The sequence below is a fragment of the Lotus japonicus genome, chromosome 3 (genome assembly GCF_012489685.1).
Source record: "Lotus japonicus ecotype B-129 chromosome 3, LjGifu_v1.2".
In the NCBI taxonomy this organism is placed as follows: domain Eukaryota; kingdom Viridiplantae; phylum Streptophyta; class Magnoliopsida; order Fabales; family Fabaceae; genus Lotus; species Lotus japonicus.
In genome coordinates this window covers 9,143,772-9,157,791 of record NC_080043.1, presented here as the reverse complement: position 1 = coordinate 9,157,791, position 14,020 = coordinate 9,143,772, and the positions used below count along the sequence as shown (strand labels likewise).

Genomic DNA, 14,020 nt, shown 5'->3' with positions numbered 1-14,020 from the left:
CATAAAATATTATGAAGTACTTGTTGGGCCTGAGAATCATACAAAACTTTGATAAAAATAAATAAATAAATCATACTAAACTAAAATGATTACCAAAACACTTCATAATAAATAAATAAAAAAACAAAAATTGATATTGGGTTGTTGGGCCTGGGTTGGCTGTAAGAACCCTAATTATTAGAGCAGGGTCACTTCCTCAAATTCAAAACCCTCGAATTGCAGACAGAACACCAGCAACAGCAGCAGCCGCCAAAGGCGAAGAGAGTGAGAATGGTGTCAGGTTCAGGGATCTGCGCGAAGAGGGTGGTGGTGGATGCGCGCCACCACATGTTGGGTCGGCTTGCTTCGATCGTGGCGAAGGAGCTTCTCAACGGCCAGAAAGTGGTGGTGGTTCGGTGTGAGGAGATTTGCATGTCTGGTGGTCTCGTCAGGCAGAAGATGAAGTACATGAGGTTTCTCCGGAAGCGCATGAACACCAAACCTTCTCATGGTCCTATCCATTTCCGTGCTCCTTCCAAGATTTTCTGGCGCACTCTTCGTGGGTATGTTCCCCTTTTTCGTTTCCTCATGTTTATGCATTGCTTTTGCCATTTGATTTGCAGTGTTGGGTTTTGATGAATTTGGTCTCTTTGTTTTTGGGTATAAAACTGAACTGATTTTGTAAAAGCAGCTGAATGAGCTATCAAACTGTGTGTGCTTGTGAGTGAATGATGATTATGGGGACTGATTAATTCCTTCACTATTGCGATTATGCTTGCTTTGACTAGTGGATTTCAATATTCAGTGGCTGGTGAACTCTTAGTGTTTTTTTGCAGTCTTAGTTAGAGAAGTCAATGAATTTGAAATGGGAGGCTGTACTTGTGATTTGTTCTATGTATGTTAATGTCTGCCAACTTTGTTTGTTTGACGCTGTTTTTGAATAATAAAGTAAATGGAAGTATGAAGGAAAGTGACTTAGAAGCATGCTAGATTAATGATAATGAATCTTCTCGTACTAGGATTCTATTAGGAGGTTTATCATTGCTGAAATCTTCCCTCATAGACTAACGGCTGTGATGAACATTTAGAATGATTGAATGGGTTCGTCGAATGCAAAAAAGGATTGGTCAATGTTACTTTCTTGTGTGAAGAAGGTTCTGAGATTTCTGTTTTTTCAGGATGATACCACACAAGACTAAGCGTGGTGCAGCTGCTCTTGAACGTTTGAAGGTGTATGAGGGTATCCCTCCTCCATATGACAAGGTCAAGAGAATGGTTGTCCCAGATGCTCTCAAGTATGTTGTCTTTCTTGATCTGTTTTTATTTTATTTTATCGTGACATTTTGCAAGTCAATCCTATCCTATGTGAACCTCATGTCTTTAATTAATTAAATCAGGGTGTTGAGGCTTCAGAAGGGACACAAATACTGCTTGTTGGGTAAATTGTCATCTGAGGTCGGATGGAACTACTATGATACCATCAGGGTAAGTTCCTGCTTTCTAATATCCCGTCTTCCTTTTGCTATGCTACTTATGTTCAACTTGTGCATTTTTTGGTTATATGAGAAATTATAAGTTGAGATTGTGATCTTTTACTTTTACATGTAGTTTGTTACTTGTATAACAAACTACATATTTTTTAAATCTCATCCATTGATTTCACAATTTACAGTTGTGAATTCTTACGTTTTCCTCTAAATTGAAAGTAACTCCTTCACTTTAGAAGAGCTAAATCCTTTTGATAATTATCGGCAAGTTCTTTCATGTAGAGATTATCTGTAGAATTGTTTTTGTCCTATTCTTTCATGCTCTTTCATGTTCTTTTATTCTGTGTTTTGAGTGAAAATCAAAATTAAGTTTCTGGAAATTTGGTTTGATGTACTGTGTCTTTTGTGATTTCCAAATGTGAGTTGATGTTTCGTTGTTCTCAGGAGTTGGAAAAGAAGAGAAAGGATAAAGCACAGGTTGTTTACGAGAGAAAGAAGCAACTCAACAAATTGAGGGTGAAAGCAGAAAAAGTTGCTGATGAGAAGCTTGGTTCCCAACTTGATATCCTTGCTCCTGTTAAGTATTGAGAGCCTCTGTTACTGCTTTAAATGGTACTTATACCAAATTGATTTTCCTTTGAAATTTGTTGGCGGTTGTATTTGTCAATGAATCCTAGATTTGATAGTTCTGGAAGCTATTTAGTGTTGATTTTGGCGAGTAACTATTTATTATCTATTACATGTTTTGTAGACTTTTTATCCATTGGCTTCAAAACACTCTTTACAGTTCCAATGCTTATCCAACCTTCTCTGTAGGTTAACTTTTGCCAAATTTGTTTCTGGTAATAGCAAGCATTTTTGTTTTTGTTTTGTTGGAATGTTCCTTGCGTAGAAGTTCTTTTTGTTTTTGTAGCCGCATGCTCCCTACGTAGAATTTTGTCAACCATGTAACTTCAATTGCCTTTATAAAAGCTCTTAGCGTTTACCCTCCTTATTCATTAATTTTCCCAAAATTTGTTTCAACTTTGATGGAGAGTGGAGGTCGCCGTTGAATTTTCGTAATAAAATTGTCGTTCATAGTTTGTTCAATTGAACTTGTGATTGTGCAATGCACTTGTCTTTGGCCCTTGTTATTTTTACAACTACCCAAGATATGCTGTTTTCTAATGAACCTGATCGTAACAGGGTTAAGTGGTCAGAAAAAATTAACTATTGAAAACATGATTGTCCTGTACTTGTGAGTTGTGACCTTGACTGTTCGGGTGCGATTGAGTTTTCAGTTCCTGGTAACATGCTTGCATAGTTTCTCAACTTTCATGGGATATTTCGGACCATTCAAATGTGGCAAATTCGTTCAAGCAAACATGCCGCCGCAGTTGATTTTAGGGTTAGGGGAAGAAAGTGAAGAGAATGAATTGAAATTGATTTATAAGTTTTACAGGGACTAAAACTAATGTACTAAGACCTTGTGGTCGGTCTATATCTGACTAGGATTCTTATAAATTAAGGGACTAAAAGCTATGCAAATTTTTGTGGGAACTAACATAGATTCACCATTATAGTTTTTAAAGACTAAAAACATACTTAACCATATATCCTTCATGAAAAAAGCGACATCAAAGCTTTTAATTTCTGGGATTACTATCAAACAAGTCATTAGTGATCCCTTACCGTGCTAGAAGATCATACTATGATGTGCCTTGCACTCATCCTCTCAAAAAAATTGAAAGCGTCTTAGCAATTTCTTCAAAAGTAATTAAAGAATTAGAAAAAGGCAATCTAACATTCTCTCTTGATTTTCTCTTCTTGGTGTCCTTACCAAATCTTGCCTTTTTTTATTGATAGCTATCTCCCACCTGATCAAAGTCATTGTGTCCTTCATATATCATTTAAAATAACAGATGAATGATGAATATTATAATGATAAATCTTAAGAGATGTCATTACCATAATGGTAGTCCTTATGGGAGGTTACTACAATGTACCCATTAAAATAATGACAGTTAGTGTCTTGTTAATTAACAGATGAGAGATCAGTGCAGCGATGATAAATCTCAAATGATGTCAATACAATTTACCATATTTCATAATAATAATAATAAACAAATATTAATAGTTCATAATAATAAACATTATTAACATATTTCTTAAATTATATTTTTTTCAAAATTAATTAATAACTTAATTTTTAACCAACGATATTTATATCATTTTAGATACATTTTTCCTTTCTCTCACTTTTCTTTTCATTTCCTCTCTCCAACCCCAACCAAAATGCCAAAAATCATCTCATTTTTTTTTCTCATTCTTTTCTGTTCTCCCAATTTTCTTCAACCTACCCTGATGATGAGTAATGACATTGCAAAAAGTGTTGTGCTTGCCATCTTATATACAGGAAAATAAGCGTGTTGCCAGGGAACTTGAATAACCTGCCAAGTAACTGGTTTAGTCTTTGTACATGAAAAGGAGGGATCTTATAGCAACACTTTTGGAAACTTGCCACTGTGAGAAATCAACATCACAGTTACACTCACTATGTTTAAAACTTGGCCTCACCCATGATAGTTTCATTGTGACAAAGCTCAATGTTCTTTATGGCAAACACGCTTCCATCCACCATGCACATAAGCTGTTTGATGAAACGCCTGACAAGTCTGTCTACCTATGGAACGCTCTGCTTAGGCGATATCGTGCTGAGGGTGAATGGGCAGAGACGTTATCGCTATTCCGGCGAATGCATGCCACTGCGAGACCGGATAGTCACACGGTATCTATCGCGTTGAAGTCGTGTGTGGGTTTGCAGAAGCTTGAGGTGGGGAGGATGATTCATGGATTTCTCAAGAAGGAGAATTTAGATGGTGACATGTTTGTCGGGTCGGCGTTGATTGAGCTGTATTCAAAATGTGGAGAAATGAATGATGCTGTGGAAGTTTTTATGGAGTATCCGAAACCGGATGTGGTTTTGTGGACTTCGATAGTAACGGGTTATGAGCGGAGTGGTACTCCTGAGCTCGCGCTCGCGTTTTTCTCACGAATGGCTGTGTTGGAGGAAGTGAGTCCGGATCCGGTGACACTTGTTAGCGCTGCTTCGGCTTGTGCTCAGTTATCTGATTCGAAGCTTGGAAGAAGTATACATGGTTTTGTAAAAAGATGTGGTTTAGACACACACTTAAGTTTGGCTAATTCATTGCTAAATTTATATGGAAAAACTGGTTCTATCAAGAGTGCAGAAATTTTGTTCAGGGAAATGCCTGATAAGGATGTTATATCTTGGAGCTCAATGCTTGCCTGTTATGCGGATAATGGAGCTGCAACTAATGCATTAGACCTTTTCAATGAAATGATAGATAAGAGAATTGAGCCCAACTGGGTTACTTTGGTTAGTGCATTGAGAGCATGTGCTTCAGCTTCTTATTTGGAAGAAGGTAGGAAGATTCACCAATTAGCTGTCAGTTATGGTTTTGAGCTGGAAACCACTGTCTCTACAGCTCTGATGGACATGTACCTGAAATGCTCCTCACCGGAAAATGCAGTTGATATTTTCAACAGAATTCCGAAAAAGGATGTAGTTGCTTGGGCTGTTCTGTTTGGTGGCTATGCTGAAACTGGCATGGCACACAAGTCAATGGAAGTTTTCTGCAACATGTTATCGGATGGAGTTCGACCTGATGCCGTGGCTCTAGTGAAGATACTCACAGCTATTTCAGAATTGGGGGTTCTTCAGCAAGCTGTATGTCTTCATGCTTTTGTAACTAAAAGTGGATTCGACAATAATGAGTATATTGGTGCATCTCTCATAGAGATGTATGCAAAATGTAGTAGCATAGATAATGCTAACAAGGTTTTCAGAGGAATGGCATATAAAGATGTTGTTATCTGGAGCTCGATAATTGCAGCTTATGGATTCCATGGGCAAGGAGAAGAGGCTTTGAAATTATTTTATCAGATGGCTAACCATTCAGATCTTAAGCCTAACAAAGTAACCTTCATTTCAATTCTATCTGCCTGTAGTCATGCAGGTTTGGTTGAAGAAGGGATAACGATATTTGATATAATGGTGAACAAGTATCAATTGATGCCCGATTCAGAGCATTATGGGATAATGGTTGATCTTCTTGGTCGTATGGGAGAGTTGGATAGGGCCTTGGACATTATTAATAACATGCCCATGCAAGCTGGGCCTCATGTATGGGGAGCCTTACTTGGTGCATGCCATATACATCATAATATAAAGATGGGGGAGGTTGCAGCTAAGAATCTTTTCCCATTGGACCCTAACCATGCAGGGTATTATACACTCTTATCAAATATTTATTGTGTGGACAAGAATTGGCATAATGCTGCAAAACTTAGGTCATTGATTAAGGAGAATAGATTGAAGAAGGTTTTAGGTCAAAGTATGGTTGAGTTAAAGAATGAGGTTCACAGTTTTGTAGCTAGTGATAGATTCCATGATGAATCTGATCAGATTTTTGAAGTTCTGAGAAAATTAGATGTGAAGATGAGAGAAGAATGTTATGAACATCAACTAAAGATAGAGGAAGTCATGTAAATTGTATTCTTCGAATGGGGGGAAGTTGTCCCATTTGAATAGCTTAAAGGATATTTACCATTATTTGGATGCTTGACTGCATGTACTCAGATTGGGGAGGAAATTTTTTTGGGTTTGTTATTGTTTGTTTCTTTGTTTTGGTTCTCAAGATTGTTCTTTTAGTTGCATAATTACAAGTGAAGTTCTGAACAAGTATATACATGTTGAAAGCATTAGCAACTTGTATATACTTTGTGTTAGGATTTTGGATGAAAGATTCATATTAGTTCAAACCTGCCTTGGAGACCCATCTATATAATATTTTTTAGGGAAGTAAGTATCTATATAATATTAAAACAACAAGTCCCCTTTTTTGACATTATTTTATTTCATCCTCACTCCCTAAAATCCCTCGTCCCCTTTTTAATATTTTGATTATTTTATTCAATCTCCATCTCTTCTCTCCCACTATCTCCTCCCCTTCGTTTTCTCTCTCCCACTATCTTCCTCATTAAATCAGCACCATATTGTTATGTCATCTTCTCCCTTTACAAACACCACATTTTACTTCAGCCTCCACTTTCTAAAGAATCATTAAATGAATGCACAACTTTACATCTAATACCACTAAATACACCAATTTCAAATTTCAAATTCAAAGTACCCTTCACATGTCCTCATTACAACCTACCCTTCCTCGAAATCTCTAAATCTAGGGCTCACTCTCATCTTCTTCACCATTCGCACTCCTCCGCCGCTACCTTCCCTCCTTCACACAACCCCCCTTTCCACGCCCCCATCCTCTTATACTAAAGCCAAAGTGAAGAAAATGGAAATACATATGTTAATAGGTTGAGGAGTATAGGTTATGTAGTAGCTAATTAAGTCACAATACATTGTGTGCAGCTATTTCATGATGTAGCCTCTACGACGCTACCTCCACAAATAGCAAAACGCACTTTACACTTGCAGTTTGCAATTTGGTGGTACGTAAAACCTTCTCCTTCTCTAATTAACTTGAATGCTGCATCTATGCAGCATATATATATATATATATTTCATAGATGCAGCATTCAAGTTAATTAGAGAAGGAGAAGGTTTTACGTACCACCAAATTGCAACATTATGTTTTGTATATTTTATGATGTAGCCTCTATGACTCTCCCTCCACAAATAGCAAAACGCATTTTACACTTGCAGTTTGCTACAAAACACAATGTTGCAATTTGGTGGTACGTAAAACCTTCTCCTTCTCACAACACGCAAATCAATGTCATGTGGACAAAATTATATTTTAATATTCAATATAAATTATATTATTATTTTAAATGATTTTTATTTTCTGAAAATTGGGTTGACAAGAGTTTTAATTTAATTGTTTGAAAAAGTGGCTAGGTAGGTTTGGTGTGACTATTGTCTATTGTATTTGACTAAACCATACCATCCCACCCTCACCAACCCATTACATTACTTCATCACCAACCAACCAAACGCTGCCATTCATTGCTCACCAAACCCCCATTCTCCTCCTTATTCAAAGCCTCTGAAGTTTGGAGCTACAACGATTGCACAACAATGGGTGGGGAAGGCACCAAGCTCTTCACTTTGGCTGAGGTCGCTGAGCACAGCAATGTTAAAGACTGTTGGCTTGTCATTCATGGCAAGGTGAATTTTCCAACATTTCTTCAGTTTCGTTTTGTTGTAAGAATCTTTGTCTGGGGACTAGGTTTAGTTAGATCTGTGTGGATTCCGAGAATTGTTCTGATTCAAGGGTTTCATTCTGTATAGTTATTATTTGAAATTGCAGAAAATTTGGTGGTGCTTTCATTTTGTGTTTGAATTGTCTGAAGGTTATATTATTTGCAACTTTTTTTTTCCCTGGAGTGCAGTTTGAGTTGTTAAACTTAATTTTTTAGCCATATATCACATTGGATTAGTTTTTTTCCTGGGATTTCTTGCTTGTTTTGTTTCTAGTAAAATTAGTTGATGCCATGCTTGAATAACTGTTATCATCTTGGTGAAATGAAATTGAATTTCTGTGGGAATCTTTGACAAATGGGATGGTGATGATTAATGGTTGTGTGTATCAGAACATGCTTTCATGATATATTGTGTTGTTCATTGTCTTAAAGGCTTGAGTTGATAGACAGGGAGTGAAGAATAGGTTTTTAAAACAGGAGGAAGCGTTAAACGCTCGGTTTTTGCTTGTTTCCTTCATTGTTGACTTGTAAACTCTGGCAATAAGAAATTTTTTCACATGTTCTGATGTTTCCAAATTTTTATTCATTGTAATTTGCTTCCTTCAAGTTGCACAAGTTTTTGTTTTTGATGATTGGTTGCACAAACTGTTTATTTATTTTATACCGGAGGCAAGACTTTGGGATTGTGACTTCGATTTACTTACCCTTGGTGTTGTTGTCTCTTCTCTGAAACACAATCACAAGATATAGAAATTGTTTGGATTCGTTCCTCGTTCTTACAGATCATAATCATATGTGTTGAGTTTTATGCTAAGGACTACTGAGTCATGTGTCTTTGGGATATTAAGAAGATACCATTGTTCCATTTTGTTTATGTTGTAATTGGTCTTTGATCTGTTGGTTGATTTTGAACCATGCTGTGCTGTGCTAGTGGCCTTTGTTCATTTTTACCTTACTATTTCTTGTTTGGAGCAGGTTTATAATGTGACAAAGTTCTTAGAGGACCACCCTGGCGGCGATGATGTCCTGTTGTCTTCCACAGGTATCCAACAATCACTGTCTCTGAGTGCTCTTAATATGTCATACATAATGATCTCAGTAAATTGAGATGTGAATGCCTTTTGATAATCCAAATGACGCATGTTTGCAGGGAAAGATGCATCTAACGATTTCGATGATATTGGTCACAGCACTAGTGCTGTTTCCATGATGGATGAGTTCTATGTTGGAGACATTGATACATCAACTATCCCCTCCAGTGTTAAGTACACTCCTCCAAAACAGCCTCAGTATAATCAGGACAAGACATCAGAGTTCATAATCAGGATCCTCCAATTTCTTGTCCCCTTGTTTATCTTGGGTTTGGCTGTTGGTATTCGATTCTATACTAAATCAACATAATCATTTGTACTGCAAAGGCACTTAACTATATTAGTGTTTTTTATGAGGGGTTGGTAGGATTTGCCATGTGGTATTGTGCTTGTTTTGCTTAATTTGCTGTAATCAAATTGTCTTTCTCAGTCATTGACTTTCCAAAATTTTGGTGATTCTCAAGAAACTAATAAAAAACTCATTTGAAAGCAAACTATTATTATCATTATCAGCTATCATTTTCCAGTGGGAACGTGTAATCTTAATGGTAGGAAGATCCTTTTTTCCTTTACTAGTCTTATTGGCTTGGCAATGGCATTGTAGCCCAATAAGGAGCTTATTCTCTGAGTGTCCCAGTGCTCTAATGCAAAAAATTACGCCATTGATATGTGATTCTCTGTCCTCTCGCACAGTCACTACTCTCCATCGCCGCCGGGGAGCGGTTTGCTACTAATGTTCCTCTTCTTGCCTTTTAATTCCCAATGTTTCCTAGGTGTTGTGTTTGAACTTTTTATAATTTCTCCTTCCTTCTAAGTTTCCTCCACCTACATCCAGTGCCAAATAGATTAAAGTAGAGGTTCATTTTAAAACAAATAAAAACATAGTATAACTAGCTAAATGATGCTATAATGCAATGTAAATATGTAATGTGATGGAAAAGTATATAAAATGCACACATCAGAGGGTGCAAAGTGATGGTGATAGTAGTGTCAGTAAAGGGTGTTGGGTGGTGGCCGTGGAAGGGGACAATGGCAAATGTAGGGTCGTGGTAGCAATGGTGGTGGAAAGAGGAGGTGCAATTTTTTTTTTATGATTTTAAAAAGAGAAAAAGTTTGATGCACCACGGTGTAAATTTTTTTTACCCCGTCAACCAATTAGATTTTAAGAATGTGTCACGTCAATTAATGAAATTAAATAAAATGAGAGATTTTCTCACGTCCTTGAAATCTGATTGCTTGACGGTGTAAAAAAACTTTACACCGTCGGTGCATAGAAATTAAACTCTTTTAAAAACTAGGCCAGAGTCATTTAGAAATTAAACAAAAAATCATTTCATCTTCATTTTTAACGAACGTGTTTGTTTTTAAATTCACAACTATCTTGAATGAGCCTTCCAACGTTAAATTTAATTTGACATGGTTCTTTTAATTTTATTGGATTATATTGGTTGTTGAATATCTTAATTAAGTGCACATATTTGATTAGACTAAGTGCCTTAGGCATGTAACTTGTGTGAATAAATACATCAATTTGTGCTCTAAGGCAACACATTTCAATGTACTATTATTACTCGTGCTATGTATATTGTTTTGGTTCACTCTTTCAATATCACACTCGCAATTTCATGTAGTAGTTATAAATATTCATGAGGGTTAAACACTTTATATGATAAGCAAGAAAGGAATAAAAGAGACCTAGATATATCCATGTAACACAAAGTGAGATATAAAGAAAAATAAGGTATATAAGAAATGAATGCATTGTCGGGGTGCTTTAAAATTCAGATTGACTGATTAAACGAGCAAATAAAATAAATAACAAACACGGACATAATAAGTTCATTTTGTCAAAAACTAAGAAATGAAATACAAATTTATTTGGGAACCATGCTACATATGTTTATTTTCTATCCCAAAAGTTGAAATACCTTAACATATTTGCTAGGCCTATCTAATATTTCTTATGGTTTGGCCTAACTTCTATTCCTTCCAGATAGAAATCGCCCCTCCATGAAAAACTCTTTGGAATCCTAACACTCATCTCCACTTCACCATCGTGTAGGCCTGAAATGAAAAAATCCTCCATCTCAATCTCCAACAAACCATCACTTCTCACATTTGGATATTCTCGTATATCGTACATAGACAACACTTTTAACCTCATGTCCAAACAAGCACGCTTAGTATAGACATGGCCTCCCGAAATGCTCATCGATAACAACACTAGATCGTTGTAAAAGCCATGAGTGGTGATCCACTTAAAAACAAGAAAAGCTGCATACTGAGTGTTTGGGGACAAATCAAGAGTATTTATCTTCTCAAATATAGAAAACCATAAATCATCTTTAAGCATGGCAACTTCTTCGAACCTGTTCAATATAGAGGTTGGCAACATTTTTACATAAGGAATATATGTACAAGAAAGACATGTGGTACAAAAAGACAAACATTCACAATATAACTCGTAATTAAATGACAATGTTTTACTCAAAATTTAAATAATTTTATCATAAGTAGACTATATGTGTAAAATAAATGAGTTGAAAATAAACTTCATCGATCTTTTACTTTAATTTTTATAGATTTTATTATTGATTTCGCTTTTAAGTTCAAAAAAAAAACTAACGATGAGATTATTTAACATCATGACTTTTGTTTGACAAGTCCGATCAATAATTAATAAAATAAAAATAAAATCCAATCCAAAAAAATAGAATAAAATGAAGAAAACTCAATATTGAAGATCTGACCTAGACTCTGGAATGGTAACCCAGCGGCAGTAACGTTCATCGTCACTGTTAAAAATGTAGAGAGCTCTAGCAGAAAGCATGTAACATTTCTTCCCACTCTTCCTGTCCAATTGAAAGCTCTGCATTTCAAACAATTAGAAGACAACCAAAGGCTAATTAATAATCTATAAATCCCTAATCTAAGGGGGCGTTTGGTAGAATGAATCTTTAAAGATTCCCGGGTAAGTTAGGTTGGGAATGTAACATTCCCATGTTTGGTACAAGTTTCAGAAAAAATATTCCCAGGTATTGTGGATTCCCAGGCATGCAATTTACATTGATTTTCTCCAAACTTCATTCCCATGTTCAAGGATGGGTATCTTGTATTCCCATGGGAATGGAAGTTATTTCCCACTAACTTTTATTTTTACTACAAATTTTATATTTTTAAATATTTTAATTAAATAAAATTTAAAAACATACCTGGGAATTGAATTTATCAACCAAACACTTTTTAAAAGATGCCCGGGAATAACATTCATATCATAATATCCCTGGGAATCCACTTACCCGGGCATGATTTTTGATAACTTGTAACAAACACCCCCTAAGAAATGATCACATTAGATTGATGAGAGTATTTACCTTTTTCCCCCGGTCGATGATTATAGGGTGATCTGAGAGAGCGAGATAAATGGCTTTCTTTGAAGGAGCGTTGTCCAAGGAAAGAGACTGAGAAATGATGGAATGATAATCGAAAGGGAGAAAATGATCCCAAATAGTGTTAGAATCAGCGACAGAGCATAAGATCTTAGAAACGATGGAGATCCTGGCGACATCCAATGGAGTAGTGCGGCACAGTATGTCAGTGATGCATTCTTCCGACAATTCCATATCTTACTCTCTTTTTTCCTTTCTTTCTTACCCCACTTCGATAATTGTTGTGCATTGCCCTAATTGTGTGTCCCAATCTATCTTTTATATATAGCACTTTGGAAAGTTGCTTTCAAGTCAATCGCTTAACCCATAAGTTTATACTACACACATACCTTTTCTCCCAATTTGTGATCTTAACACCATGAACTCACACTAATGACACGTGGTGTAATCACAACACAAATTATTTTCACAATTTATTATATAAAATTTTAAAAAAATAATTTATAATTAAAATTAGAAAAATAAAATGAAAAACCAAACATATCCACCAATATAATAATTTCTATAGTTTATATTAATTCTCTAGGATAATGATATGTATATTAATTTCACATTATATAATTATATTTTTTAAAAATAATTTTGTCTTTAAAAGTTAAAGAAAAAATAGTAAAAATAAAAATAAATAAATAAAATTTTAAATTAAATAACTAAATATTTAAACAGTATATATATATAGTTCAATTAAAGTTTAGGGTTGATCATCATATTAGTCCTTGTGATTGTCATATTGTTCGACTTTAGTCCCTCATCGGAATATAGTTTGCATGTCCCTACGATTGTGGTCTTTTGGTGTTCAATCCTCATTGGAGAGCGAAGCTCTAGTGAGAGTGTTGAGTGTCAGGCGAACACTAACGTGGCGCACCACATGTTATTTTTAATTTCCACATATATAAATAATTATTAAAAATAAAATTATTTATAAAAAACTCGTAATTCATTTATAACTATACTAATATAATTGTTAAATAAACTAAAAAAAACATAAAAACATCACTTCAATCTCATCTTCCCACTTTAAAGTCAATCTATATAAATCTAATTTTACAGACGTCTCCACCTTCAAAACTAAAAAACAACATCAACCTAAATCTAATATCAAAAAAATAAGAAGCACCTTCATCTTCATCCTCTTTTAACATTGGCCCTCCATGGGAACACCCATGAGCCACCATGAAAGAATCGAGTCTTCCCTCCATGGAACCAAAACCCACAAGGAATAAGCCACCTACTACAATGCTCCTTGTCTAGTTCTGAAAAGAAGAAGAGAGATTCTCGCTTCTTCAGTTACCTCTTCAAAGAAGGAAGGACATATAAATATGAAAAATTTCAACTAGAGAACTCCCCATTTCTAAGGACACTCTTCTCTCTTATCCCCATTTTTAAGGACACTCTTCTCTCTGCACCCACCACTGAAGAAACTTGCGAGACCACCCGTTTAGGGTGGAGGAAGAGAGACTAGAGGGAGTGATGATACCACATTTTTCTTCCACCACTACCAATTTGAAACCCCCCCCCCCCCCCCCTCTCTCTCTATCTCCCTCTCTCTCTCTCTCGACCACGATCTAAAGCCACTGCGAGATTTATGGTTTGACTCAGAGGACGAGATCAGGTGGTGACAGGTGGTGATTATTTGAAATTGCAGAAAATTTGGTAGCAATGGCGCATGTAGGGTCATGGTAGCAATGGTGGTGGAAAGAGGTGCAATTTTTTATTATTATTTAAAAACTAGGCTAGAATCACTTGGAAATAAAATAAAAAAAACCATTTCATCTTCATTTTT

At 35.8% G+C, this 14,020-nt stretch overlaps 4 protein-coding genes across 4 annotated transcripts; 3 read left to right on the top strand and 1 right to left on the bottom strand.

Annotated features, from left to right (window-relative positions):
• The first annotated feature begins 145 nt into the window (after positions 1–145).
• On the top strand, positions 146–2,336 carry LOC130748703 (60S ribosomal protein L13a-4). The gene is made up of 4 exons (XM_057601945.1): positions 146–542; positions 1,158–1,274; positions 1,377–1,464; positions 1,911–2,336. The coding sequence occupies exons 1-4, from the start codon at positions 271–273 to the stop codon at positions 2,052–2,054; spliced, it is 621 nt and encodes a 206-aa protein (XP_057457928.1). The 5' UTR covers positions 146–270; the 3' UTR covers positions 2,055–2,336.
• Positions 2,337–3,721: 1,385 nt separating this feature from the next.
• LOC130709541 (putative pentatricopeptide repeat-containing protein At3g01580) lies at positions 3,722–6,188 on the top strand. Its single transcript, XM_057558928.1, has one exon. The coding sequence runs from the start codon at positions 3,925–3,927 to the stop codon at positions 6,016–6,018; it is 2,094 nt and encodes a 697-aa protein (XP_057414911.1). The 5' UTR covers positions 3,722–3,924; the 3' UTR covers positions 6,019–6,188.
• A 1,260-nt stretch (positions 6,189–7,448) lies between these two features.
• On the top strand, positions 7,449–9,235 carry LOC130749402 (cytochrome b5). The gene is made up of 3 exons (XM_057602757.1): positions 7,449–7,662; positions 8,673–8,739; positions 8,848–9,235. Exons 1-3 carry the CDS (start codon positions 7,573–7,575, stop codon positions 9,096–9,098), a joined length of 408 nt encoding a protein of 135 aa, XP_057458740.1. The 5' UTR covers positions 7,449–7,572; the 3' UTR covers positions 9,099–9,235.
• A 1,504-nt stretch (positions 9,236–10,739) lies between these two features.
• Positions 10,740–12,422, bottom strand: LOC130743556 (putative F-box protein PP2-B12). The gene is made up of 3 exons (XM_057595804.1): positions 12,163–12,422; positions 11,539–11,657; positions 10,740–11,157 (listed from the first exon to the last, which is right to left on the bottom strand). Exons 1-3 carry the CDS (start codon positions 12,409–12,411, stop codon positions 10,740–10,742), a joined length of 786 nt encoding a protein of 261 aa, XP_057451787.1. The 5' UTR covers positions 12,412–12,422.
• Positions 12,423–14,020: the final 1,598 nt, after the last annotated feature.

Coding starts and splice junctions, on each gene's coding strand:
- LOC130748703 (XM_057601945.1), top strand. CDS start 271: ATGGTGTCAGGTTCAGGGATCTGCGCGAAGAGGGTGGTGGTGGATGCG. Junction 543..1,157: donor TTCTGGCGCACTCTTCGTGG/GTATGTTCCCCT, acceptor CTGTTTTTTCAG/GATGATACCACACAAGACTA. Junction 1,465..1,910: donor ACTACTATGATACCATCAGG/GTAAGTTCCTGC, acceptor CGTTGTTCTCAG/GAGTTGGAAAAGAAGAGAAA.
- LOC130709541 (XM_057558928.1), top strand. CDS start 3,925: ATGAAAAGGAGGGATCTTATAGCAACACTTTTGGAAACTTGCCACTGT.
- LOC130749402 (XM_057602757.1), top strand. CDS start 7,573: ATGGGTGGGGAAGGCACCAAGCTCTTCACTTTGGCTGAGGTCGCTGAG. Junction 7,663..8,672: donor GGCTTGTCATTCATGGCAAG/GTGAATTTTCCA, acceptor TGTTTGGAGCAG/GTTTATAATGTGACAAAGTT. Junction 8,740..8,847: donor TGTCCTGTTGTCTTCCACAG/GTATCCAACAAT, acceptor GCATGTTTGCAG/GGAAAGATGCATCTAACGAT.
- LOC130743556 (XM_057595804.1), bottom strand. CDS start 12,411: ATGGAATTGTCGGAAGAATGCATCACTGACATACTGTGCCGCACTACT. Junction 11,658..12,162: donor TCATCGACCGGGGGAAAAAG/GTAAATACTCTC, acceptor TTTGAAATGCAG/AGCTTTCAATTGGACAGGAA. Junction 11,158..11,538: donor GTTACCATTCCAGAGTCTAG/GTCAGATCTTCA, acceptor TATATTGAACAG/GTTCGAAGAAGTTGCCATGC.